Here is a 13,291-nt window from a genome sequence, read left to right on the forward strand (position 1 = left end):
GTCTACGACAATGTTACCCGCAAGAGATCATGGAGTAAAAAAGCTGAACCGGCTCAAAGAACTTCGAAAGCCGAAATTCATCAAAAAAAGGTGATGGTATCTGTTTGGTGGGATTTCAAAGGAATCGTTTTTTTTTTTGAGATTCTACCGAACAACCCAACGATCAATTCTGAAGTGTACTGTCCCCAGCTGGACAAATTGAATGATTCACTTAAACGGAAGAGACCAGCATTGATGAATAGAAAAGTGTAGGGTTTCGCCAAGATAATGCGAGACCTCATACAAGTTTCTTAACTCGCCAAAAGCTTCTACAGCTTGGATGGGATATACTGCCACCCCCACCATATTCTCCAGATCTGGCACCTTCTGATTATTCCTTGTTCCGGTCTTTACAAAATTTGTTAGACGGTAAAACCTTTACTTCAAATGAGGAGGTCAAGAATCACCTGGATCAGTTTTTTGACAGCAAAAACCAAACATTTTATGAGCGTGGAATCATGCTACTGCCAGAAAGATGGCAAAAGGTATTGGACCGGAATGGACAATATATAATTCAATAAAATATTTATTCGCTATAAGAAAATCGTCTTTCATTTTCATAATGAAAAAACGAAATTACTTTCCGAACAACCCAATATATCTGCCGGTGGGAACACCAGAACGTGCAGGTCGATGGAATAAGTCCCGAAGGATCGGCCCGAAGTTAAGACATGGCTTTTCTTATACTTGGAGTCATTCCTTTTCTTCCTGCGATCCTTCCTTTTAAATTTGGCTCGCCTCTAACGATGCGAGAGCGCCTTTAGAAGCTTTAAAGGGTGCAAGAGAAGTACTGCTGAAGTCGGAGTAAAAAAATCCTCAGACATTTCCGGCACGGCATTAAGCTCTCTACCTTAATGGCTGACCACCTTGGAGAGTCTTTTTAAGACGGTTTATGATAACCTTTCTCTTGCACTCAAAAAACGGAGGATTTTTGTAAAAGGTAGAACAAATTAATTTTCTGTTACAACTTTACCCCTTTGAGGCTTCCAAGTTATTATATTAAGTCATGGTCTCATTTGTAAATAGACTTGACGTTGGAGTTTAAAGTTTACTCATCCTCTTTTTTACAATTTCAAATTATAAAATATAAACAATCAACACGATGTGGAAGAATGTATTAATCGTTCATATTTTGGGTTCATTTATATTATAAACAATCAACACGCTGTAGAAGAACGTTTTTTTTTTGGACGAAATTTTTTTCAGATTTTTAGACTTGAATTTGACTATTTTTTGCATGAACGTAATCATATTTAGGGGTGGCTCACCCCTTAATTTTTTTTTAATTGAGAAATTTATATTTTTCATTTCTCGTTATGAGAAAGCTTTTCCAGGTGGATTGGTTAAAAAAATTATGTTCTTGTGGGTAAAACTGCCAAATCGCCCCTTCACATACCTTACTTTGAATGGTGGTTTCACCCCCTTAAAGTGTTTAATGGCAGATAAAAAAAGATACGTGTCGCTTAGTTTTTAGTCTACTATAACATATTATAAAAGAAATCAAATCGGAGAGATGCCTTCCTTGCCAGAGGTAAAGTCGAAATGGAAAAAGAAGAATCTTAGACTTTTCCGACAGGACACGAAACTCTTCTTTAATGGGCAGCCACCTGGGGAAGGCTTTTTAAGACAGTTTGCGATAACCTTTCTCTCGAGCCGAGAGGGTGGAGGGTGTGTCGTTGGTTACAAAAAAGGTGATAGAAATGGGAAAGAAAAAGTTCCGCGGCAGGCGCGGGAAAAACAAAAAGGAAGGGCTTTTTATATAAGAAGTTGCCCGATACTTTCGAAATTGTGCAGATAAAGTTCCTCCGAAGAGCCGAGGAATAACTTTTTCCCAGACAGGATACCAACTTCCCTTAATGAGAAGACCTTGGCTGAGCTCTTTGAGATTGATCACTGATCGCTTTTTCGAAAAAATCCGAAACCTCCCTAATATCCTAATCCACTTTAAATAATCCCCTCATTATGTATGAACAAATATAATTACATTGAAATGTTTATTTCGCCTGCGATGGAAATGTGAATGTTTTTGTGAACTAAATTTTGTTAACTTCTTTTTTTCTAATTAAACCAGACCAGCTGAGATGAGTAGTACTTGACAGATTTCAAAATTTGATGAACCAATTAACAAGGATTTTTATATACGGTCAGTTGGGCACATGAGGAAATTAAAAGGGAATATTTTTATTCATTTCGTCGTGGACTGTAATCCTTGAACTAGATGAAATCAAAGGTGATGTTTTTTTGTTTAATTATTCCTTTTAGGGATTTTGAACAAAGATTTGAGTATAAACATTCATAAAAATATGAAATTCATTTTCACATTCAGAATGAATAGAAATGAGACTGGTTTTTCCTTTTTTTAAAGCAATTTAATTTTATTTGAAGACAAATGTTGGAAATATTGTTTCGGAATATAATGTTAAGAAATTCTCTTAGACAAGTAAAATACAATTATTATGCCATGAAAGATTGAAAATGAAGACGTGTCATTTTTAGAAAAATTGTAACATAATTGTTTACTGTAAAATACGCATCCATGCATGTAAAAAAATCTCAGTCTTTTCATTACCCGAATTATCATTTGCAATCATAATTCATCACATAGATGTGTACTCAAATTATAAATTATTACGAATGCGTTTGCGTAATGGTTAATTGTCCTGTATTGTAGTATCCAATTCAATGTTACAAATATATATAATATAACCAATCGATTAACTGACCCCGCGTAATTTTATATAATTAACCTGAGAACATATCATGGAAAATCAATTAACATTGTACAAATTAAAAGACTCAAACCGCATGAATAATTGATTTTTTCCAATTTGACAAATGAACTTATCGACATGTCAACTATTAGTTTAATTGTGTATTTTTAAGTCGGTAACGCCAATGCCACGAAATTAGACAATAATTGCAATTGCCACAATTTGACGAATTTTAGATCATTTCGTATTTATTAAATGTCAGTATTAAAGTAATACCAATGCCACGAAATTATACAATAATTGCAATTGCCACAATTTGACGCATTTAAGATCATTTTGTATTTATTAAATGTGAAAAATATCGAATTTCTTAAAAAATGTTCTGCTCTTGAATTCAAGTTCTTTGTACGTATTGCAAATTCCGTCCCTTGAATTTGCATAATCTCCTTATGAGTTAATAGCAAGTAATAATCGGTCGGATTTCAGCGACATGTACACTTAATGAACCTCATCAGCTACCGCAAATCAACTAAATCCCATTATTATAACTGGATAAGTGTAGAGATTTCGGTAATGTCAATGCCACGAAATTATACAATAATTGCAATTACCACAATTTGACGCATTTAAGATCATTTTGTATTTATTAAATGTGAAAAATATCGAATTTCTCAAAAAATGTACTGCTCTTGAATTCAAGTTCAATGTACGTATTGCAAATTCCCTCCCTTGAATTTGCATAATCTCCTTATGAGTTAATAGCAAGTAATAATCGGTCGGATTTCAGCGACATGTACACTTAATGATCCTCATCAGCTACCGCAAATTCAACCAAATCCCATTATTATTACTGGATAAGTGTAGAGATGTCGGTAACGTCAATGTTACGAAATTGTACAATAATTGCAATTGCCACAATTTGACACATTTTAGATCATTTCGTATTTACTAAATATATTAAAGTAATGCCATTGCCACGAAATTATACAATAATTACAATTGCTACAATTTGACGCATTTTAGATCATTTCGTATTTATTAAATGTGAGAAATATCAAATTTCTTAAAAAAAGTTCTGCTCTTAAATGCAAGTTCTTTGTATGTATTGCAAATTCCGTCCCTTTAGTTTGCATAATCTCCTTCTTACGAATTAGTAGCAAGTAATAATCGAATTTCAGCGACATGTACACTTAATGAACCCCATCAGCTACTGCAAATTCAACTAAATCTCATTATTATAATTGGATAAGTGTAGAGATTTCCTCCCACGTCAACTGCAGACTCAAATTAAGCCATTACCCGGTACAGAGACATTACATCCTATATCATTTTAACGATTGGTCGTAGGATATGAATGATCTCTCTTTCTCTCTCTTGACGTCAGTAATGAAATATGATAATTCTGTATATTCCCCCCTCCCATTCCAAGTCGTAAAGAAATTGAAGAAGTCCTAACTACTATTGCAATATTAAAAATAGAAATAAATTTCTTATTAGTAAAAACTAGACTGAGAATTAATATAAGAAAAAATATTATTATTCTTAAATAAAAAAATCGGTGCGCGGGTACCACGAGTGTTCGGAGTCTAACTTCCTAATTAAAGAAGATAATTAAACATTATTAATTGTTCTCAATTATTCTCCCACGAGATCCCATCATACATTCAGTCCTGATAATTTTGAGTATAATCATATTTTCGTATTATTTGCATTATTTATATTTCACTTAAAATGTTAATAATGACCTGAAAGAGTAACGCACTAACAGTTCAGAAAAGGGTTACATAAATCATCTAAATAATTACACACGCAGATCGATGTAAAGAGTAATAATCTGTAAAAATAAAATTTCCGGAACTTGGGTTATTATTAGAACACAAAAAAGACGTGTTACAATATAATAACCTAACAGTTACGTAACATAGAGCTAACTAGTTACGTGACATTTGTTACAATGCAGGAACTTAACAGTTATGTAACATGGAGCTAACAGATTCCATAACATTTGTTACTATTATATGTATATAAATTTAGCATAACTTTGTTACTCTCATCTTACATTATGTTACTGTCCTGATATTACCGTGTATATGCAGCATATATTTGTAACAAAACGGAACTACATTGGTGCTAACTGTCATTTTATTACATCATTGTCATCGTCGTTGTCATAATTCATCGTCCAATGTTATAAGATTAATATATGTCGTATTTTGTTTACTACTCGTATGAAAAAATGCGATTTTAATTCGTACGCGCATATACATTATCAGTAATTGTTTGCTAGTCGAATGAAATCCTAATTGTCTTTAAGTAAAGTCGGATAGTTTATTATTACACAATTTCATTGAAAGTCTGATTTGTCATTTAATATTTAATTATTGTCAAGTTCCAAAAAATAATTAAAAATAAANGGATCTTCTATTTTATCAGAAATAGTAATTAAAATTATTTAAAACTCATAACAACAGATTTTTTACGTAATGGGTTGGTTAATTATCCGTTATCGATGCTCGGAATGTTCCATCAAATAACTAATTAATTTAATATCGTTCTACTGGGAAAGTCGATTACCAAGGAGTATTGGAAAATAATTAGAACAGTCTTAATTCGGCTGCTTGAATATTCATGAAACAGCATATGCATATTATTTGATTAGGTTATTTGTTGGAAACGCGTTAATTGAAAGGCAGATGCTGGGAAAATGCAGAAATATGACTGTTAAAATATAAATATTATTTCATTAGGTTATTTGTTGGAAACGCGGTAATTGAAAGGCAAATGCTGGTGAAATGCAAAAACATGATTGTTAAAAAGTAAACATTATTTGATTAGGTTATTTGTTGGAAACGCGGAAATTGAAGGGGGATACTGGTAAAATGCGGAAATATGTTAAAATATTAATATTATTTGATTGTACACAGATTATTTACCCGAGACGTTGCATTCTATAACTGTATTAACTTGGATGAAATGTTTCATCAAGTTCGGGCCATTAAAAAATAATTTGTATTTACGCGAACCACAATTCAATATAAAGAAAATTTACCTACGACTTTCAATTGGTTATCCTAAACATCATTTGAACGTCCAATCACGGTTAAAAAAATACAGAGCAAGGTCTCTGACTTTCATTATTCCAGGCTTATGGTAAAAGCATCCCTGAAACCGAAGAACTAAATTACGCTAATTGCAAAATGGCGAGCGCCATGCCGGAAATAGTGTACGAGCCGCGTGGTAATTTCTTGTAAATGTTTCCTTTTGTTCCCCAGCTTTGAGAAAATGGGAGAATGAATATGGATAAGAGGGCAAGCAAAGAGCAGTCATTTGCCCACGCCAAGAGAGACGAGGAGGAAAAAGAAATGTCCCTGAAAATGGAAGAGGGAAAGCGGAAGGAGACTTAAGAATTCCGAGACAAGTATAAGGGATGAAGATTGAGGGAACAGCCAATTTTCGAGAACTTTGTTTCCACTTGACACGAAAACTTATTTACATTGCATCTACTTGTTTTTTTCCTCGGTCCCTCTCCTTCCACTTTTCTCCTGTTTTTCCCTCTTTCGCCTGACGAGCGAAACTTTTATTACTTCCCAAAGTAGAGACTGCAGACTGCAAACAATATGGCGGACGTCCCCGGTTTATCCGCTTCGTAGTGTGTTAATCGCGTCTAATGTAGACACGACCCTGTCATTGTCACTTTGTTGAAGTCTTTTACATCTCTTTGTATGTTTGACGCACGGTAATTTTATCATTACATGTTTTAGGTAACTTAATTATAATTGCGATCGAACGTCACTTGGTAAGTTCGTTTGATCGATGAATTATATTGTAGTACTGTATAGATCGGAGTGAATCATTCTTCATTGTATGATATCGACACGACCCTGTCATTGTAACTTTGTTGAAGCTTTTTGCATGTTCTGCATGTTCGAAGCACGCTAACTTTATCGTAACAAGTTTTATGTAACTTTATTATAAATATACCGTATTTCTGTACAGATGATAGGAGTGAATAATTTTTCATTGTATGATATCGACACGACCCTGTCATTGTCACTTTGTTGAAGCCTTTTGCATGTTCTGTATGTTCGAAACACGCTAACTTTATCCTTACATGTTTCATGTAACTTTATTATAATTATACCGTATTTCTGTACAGATTGAAGTGAATCATTTTTCATCGTATGATATTGTCATGATCCTGTCATTGTCATTTTGTTGAAGTCTTTTACATCTCTCTGTATGTGTGACGCACGCTTACTTTATCATATATATCAAAAATGAGAGCTCGACGCTCTGTTGGTTCTGCTCTGGACTGAGTTAAAAAATTGTTTTATAAAATCCAAAAATTTTTTATCCACTACCAGAGTGTTCTAAATTGTCGTAAAATTGTCCTGATCCTTTCATTTCTCATATTAGAGCCTTAAATAATTGTATATCGTTCGAAATATGAGAGCTCGACGCCATTTTGGTTCTGCTCTGGAGTGAGTTAAAAAATTGTTTTAAAAAATCCAAAATTTTATTGTGTCAAGACAATTCTTAGATGATCAGGAGTGATGTGTCAAAGTTTCGGACAGTTTGGTCCAATACCCTTAAAAAAAAGTGTTGTATTCGGATCGACTGATTTGACGGGGGGGTTTCACTTCACCTTAAACTGTCCCAAGTGCATCGAAATTACCTCGGAGGAAATTCCCATGCTTTACAGAGCAATGCTTGATTATGTCATGTACGAATAGATGTACGCACTATGTACTATGTACCGCATGTGTCTTCCGAGCTGTCGAGAATGTGAATATATCATGCGGACTCTAGGAAATGCAAGATTAATTGTTATACCGGCCCGAGGAAGTACGCACCTTCGAAGGTAGAACCACGTATTCTATGTATATTAATTACCTGTGTTTACGCCTTTACTTAGCGCTAGTGAAAGAGATTATTGCAGTTAAACGTTACGTACAAAACTAAAACGCTAAATCGTTCTATACACGAAGAAGATGCATTAATAATTACTTCTGTTTATATTACGTTGAGACATTAGCATAAATTTTGTATTTTCCTGTTTGTTGATCTTTTCAATTTTTAAATTTGCCGCCAAATTCGCGGGCTACCCTTCTTGCCCTTGCTCGGGATCGAGGGTAGAAAGTGTAGAGAAAGTGTACCCTCGGGGTAGATGCCATCACAAAACGAACAGTGGCGTCTGCGTCCCTTCCGTTAAAACGAAAGCCAAAGGGTACACTTTTCGTAAAAGTGTAGAAAGTGTAGGCAAAACGAACAAACCTATTGTCAGATTCCTCCATTCAACGGTTTACTGTTGTCACGTAATAATGTAAAATGTTTTCATTAGATAATATCAATATTTTCATTCGACAATATGAATGTTTTCATTAGATAATACCAATATTTCCATTAGATAATATGAATGTTTTCATTAAATAATATCAATGTTTTCATTAGATAATACCAATATTTTCATTAGATAATATGAATGTTTTCATTAGATAATACAAATATTTTCATTACATAATATCAATGTTTTCATTAGATAATATTAATGTTTTCGTTAGATAATATCAATGTTCTCATTAGATAATACCAATATTTTCATTGGATAATATGAATGTTTTCATTAGATAATACCAATATTTTCATTGGATAATATGAATGTTTTCATTAGATAATACNTCTTAATTCGACTTTGTCTAAATATTCATGAAACAGCACATGCAATTGGCGTTTGTATTAACAATACAGCAATGATATGCATTTATTTTACGTATGTTATTCAAACAAGGTAAAGAGAAATATTTAAGTATTTAGTGTTTTAGTGACATTAGAAGCGCTTTTCTTTTATCTCTGTCGAAACTTCACTTTCTTCAACTATATGAATGTTAATATATATATCAGTACAAAGGACAATGTAATTAAATTACTGTTGTCGAATGTTTTACGTTGAAAAGATCGTGTTCTTGTCAGGCTCTAACTATTTTACATACTAACTATTAATGGAGTAAACCATGTTTAACAGTGGTAGTACTTACCAGAGCATATCTGGGCTCATTTTGATATATGGTACCGACTCTGGTCCAATTGAAGTGCATCAGCAAAGCTACTCGGGGTGCATTAAATGCATTTTCGGACGGTACCACCCGGAAGAAGTTTGGAAAACTGTCGCTGGTGAACATGGGATGAGTGTCCGCGTAGCTGAGCTGTAACATAAGTGAAAAAAATATATAAATTTATCTCTGGAACAATAAAATTAATGTTATTGTATTTCAAAAAGTCCCACTATGAACTTATTTCCTTGGAAATAATTAAAACATTGAATTAATTGTTTATTTAAATCTTCATATTCCTTGAGGCTGCTAAAAGATCAGAAAATCAGAGGTCATTCTATTCAATATATACATTGTTCATGACCGTCATTAGAAATAAATGCTCTTTATACAAAGTAACGTCATTATAAATTAATGTTTTCTCTACGGGCGTAATATGCAGCGTTACGATAATTCTGGAAATTTAAAAAATTAGATCGGGTTTAAGGCACTTTTTACTCTCGGTATCACAGTTACACTGAATAATTTTATAGTAATATGTAACGTCTCATTGCATCTTGAAGTAAATATGGAATGACTTGTAAATGACTCGCAATAATTTATTTTCATTTTACGGAAGTAATGTGACTAGAATTTGTATAAGAACTTCGACTTTCAAGGTAACTTGGTTTTCGTTTTCTTATCGTGGGTGTACTTTAATCAAGGGGTATCATGCGACGCGCAAATAATTTTTCGTTTTAGTTGGTCTTCAATTAGACGGCACAAATGAGAGGCAAACTCGAGGGATTAAGTACTTCTTAAGCGTTGAACTTCAATCACCATGATTCCAGTTCTTTGACTGTACACCCTGATTAAATCCTTTGTGAATTATAATCTGCCGCTTGTTAGCCTGGAATTAACATTTTCTGCCTGACGTCCTTTGAATTCCTTATTAATTTTTAACAAAAACCGTGTATTTAGTTTAATTAACAGAAAAGTGCAACAGGAAACAGGAAAGCAAATCTTTTTTAAACGCCCCAAAGTAGGAATTTTTTATTAATCATTATCGCCACTTTGCCATTATGCAATTGCAGATTTATTTTTTAACAAAAACCGGGTATTTGGTTTAATTAACAGAAAAGTGCAAGAGGAAACAGGAAAGCAAATCTTTTTTAAACGCCCCAAAGTCGAAATTTTTTATTAATCATTATCGCCACTTTGCCATTATGCATTTGCAGATGTATTTTTTAACAGAAACCATGTATTTAGTTTAATTAACAGAAAAGTGTAAGGGGGAACAGAGAAGCAAATCTTTTTTAAACGCCCCAAAGTCAGAATTTTTTATTAATCATCACCGCTACTGTGCTATTATGCAAATGCAGATTTATTTTTTAACAGAAACCGAGTATTTAGTTTAATTAACAGAAAAGTGTAAGAGGGAACAGGAAAATAAATCTTTTTTAAACGCCTCAATTTTTTAAATCACTTAACGTTACAATCACTTACGAGTTATTTTAAAGAATTACGTAAAGTATAAAGTAAAAAGAAAAATGTAAAGTAACATAAAGAAATATAAACGTTGCATTCAATATATTGGAATTTATTTAAGTCAAAATAATTATTCTTTGAATTAATAAAATATTTCGTTGGTGCTATTCAAAGAAATATTTCTTTGGGTCAACGGCATTTTTTTCCACTATAAGAATTATTCTATTTTTCCTATCTTGAGCTTCTATAATAGCTGATTTGACGGTTGCTATTGAAAAACTTTTTTTTTTTAACTCAATACAATAAATTACATCCCAGTGAACACTGTTATATAACTATTGGATTAATGTTACGTTTTCGAAACGTAAACGTTTCGTTTACGAAACTAACATGTTATGTAGCATAAAAGTAACATGGAAGTTAGATGTCAGTTATTATGTCAGTAAAGTAACATGTTATATAACATGTTACATTAATGTCATAATTTCAGTTACCTTGAAATTTTCCGTATATTTTATAAAACGAATCACGCAATTTTATCCAAAATGATATAATTTCTATTTTCAATTATTTTTTGGTACTTGATAATAGTTAGATATTAAATGACAAATCAGATTTTCAATGAAATTATGTAATGATAAACTATCCGATTTTACTTAAAGTCTATTATAATTTCATTCGACTAGCAAACAATTACTGATGATGTATATGCGCGTACGAATTAAAGTCACATTTTTTCATACGAGTAGTAAACAAAATATGACATATATTAATCTTCTGACATTTGACGATGATGATGATGTAATAAAATAAATGACAGTTAGCACCAATGTAGTTCTGTTTTGTTACAAATATGTGCTGCATATACACAGTAATGTCAGGACAGTAACATAATGTAAGATAAGAGTAACAAAGTTACGCTACATTTGTGTAGATATGATAGTAACAAACGTTATGTAACCTGTTAGCTCCATGTTACATAACTGTTAAGTTCCTGCATTGTAACAAATGTCATGTAACTAGTTACCTCTATGTTACGTAACTGCTAGGTTATTATATTGTAACAAACGTTATGTTATTTGTTAGTTTTAAGTTACGTAACTGTTAGGTTATTACATTGTAACAAACGTTATGTTATTTGTTAGTTTTAAGTTACGTAATTGTTAGGTTATCACATTGTAACAAACGTTATGTTATTTATTCGTTTTAAGTTACGTAACTGTAAGGTTTGATGTTCAGTAGGATATAATATTAAAAAAATTTGATACTTTAATTTGTTCGCTTTATTCCATTCGGTTGGAAATTTGTAGCATTTGTATACGACGTTCAGTGGTATAATTTTCACCGAATCAGATGATAGTGACACTGATAATGACAGTTACAGCTCACCACACTTGCAGCTCTAGTACTTCGCACATATGCATTAATGTGTGTGCACTCAGCACGAAATGATACAAGCGGGTCATACGCCTACGTGGTACTGTTACTCGCTTGATGACGAGTTAATTTGCATGTCAATTAACATCCCCAAGACCATTACAAACCAGGTAGAACGCGGTTCTCCTAGTCTCACCATTTTCATTAAAAATTGAAATTATGACATTAAGCGCAGAAATATTACGTTGCAATTTTCCAATAACGCTGAAAAATGTTAAGATGAAGTGAAACCCTCCTCAAATCAGTCGATTAGAATGAGACATTTTTTTTTAACACTAGGTTTACGGGATCCGTCAATTTAACGGAATTCAAACTTCGAAAAGAAATACCGAAGAAACCATAGCATTAATATTAATCATTTTTGTATCGTAAATTAATCATTTCACTCAAAGAATTTGTACACGCAATTATTTTTTCCTAAGCCTTCTAATTATTAAAATCTGTACGTAGTATACCTATCACTACGAAACCCGTCAAATTGACGGACTAGCTAATTTCATAAACAATCCATATATATTTGCTTCGTTGCAGAGAGGGTAAGACGAAGATGAGAGTGAAAGTTTGCATTGAAAGTGGAAAGATAGAAGGATCTTCGGATAGGGAAGAGGAAAACTTCTTGAAAGGGTGTCGTAGCAAGAAAAGGATGCGCATTCTTTCTAGTTCTGACTCCGAGGATGAGAGGACGAGCATTCCAATCGTTTCCGTGATCATTTTTAAAAAAGGACTTTTTACTTATTAATCATTCATTTAAACGTAAAGTCTAGGGTTGTTTAATTTGGACTTAATTTGAATAAATCGATTTTTTAATGAAAATGCGTGTTTTCGTTTACCCGTCAATTTGACGGATGCTCGTAGAAACAGGTATATATAAAACGCCCGTGAACCTAGTGTTAAGGGTGTTGAATCGAATCGTCTGAAACTTTGGCACATAGTGGCGTCCTAGAAATTATCCTGACATTTTCAAAATTTTCAATTTTGAAAAAAAATGTTTCAACACATTCTCGACCGGCAATTTTTTTCTATTTCAAATACTGAGTACCAGCGAAAAAAAATGAAATTCTGAAACTGGTTGCCGCAAACTTATATGGTGTATCGTCATGGACGTGATTCACGTCAGCGGCAATCAGGAATAGAATTTAAAATGACGTGAATTCACGTCAGCGGCAATCAGGAATAGAATTTAAAATGACGTGAATTCACGTCAGCGGTAACCAGGAATAGAATTTAAAATGACGTGAATTCACGTCAGCGGCATCCAGGAATAGAACTTGAAAGGACGTGAATTGACGTCAGCGGTCGCGAATGTAATTTAGCCCTGACCAGAACAAAAATGGCGATGAGCCTTCGTATTTCGATCGATAATCAGTTATTGAAGGCTCTAATATGAGAAACGAAAGGGTCGGGACAATTTTACGACGATTTAGAACACTCTGATAATTGATAAACTCGCATTTGAACGGGATAAAGGTAAAACAAAATGTCTTATTCGCTGCTATGCTAAAATGATGGTAATATGAGGTCTCTGAGAGAAAATTTAGTTGACACGGAAATCATAGATGGCGCAGGGTGTCCCTCCGTAGTCAATTA

At 33.1% G+C, this 13,291-nt stretch overlaps 1 protein-coding gene across 1 annotated transcript in view; it reads right to left on the bottom strand.

Annotated features, from left to right (window-relative positions):
* Positions 1-8,953, bottom strand: part of LOC105695190 (gamma-aminobutyric acid type B receptor subunit 2) — a gene marked incomplete at its 5' end in the record, with an annotated part of 103,689 nt that extends 94,736 nt beyond the window's left edge. Inside the window, one exon of the mRNA XM_023432490.1 lies at positions 8,786-8,953. Within this exon, the coding sequence (XP_023288258.1) occupies positions 8,786-8,953 (168 nt within the window). The remainder of the gene's footprint in view (positions 1-8,785) is intronic.
* Positions 8,954-13,291: the final 4,338 nt, after the last annotated feature.

The sequence above is a fragment of the Orussus abietinus genome, unplaced genomic scaffold (genome assembly GCF_000612105.2).
Source record: "Orussus abietinus isolate OABI.00-Male unplaced genomic scaffold, Oabi_2.0 scaffold269, whole genome shotgun sequence".
NCBI lineage: Eukaryota > Metazoa > Arthropoda > Insecta > Hymenoptera > Orussidae > Orussus > Orussus abietinus.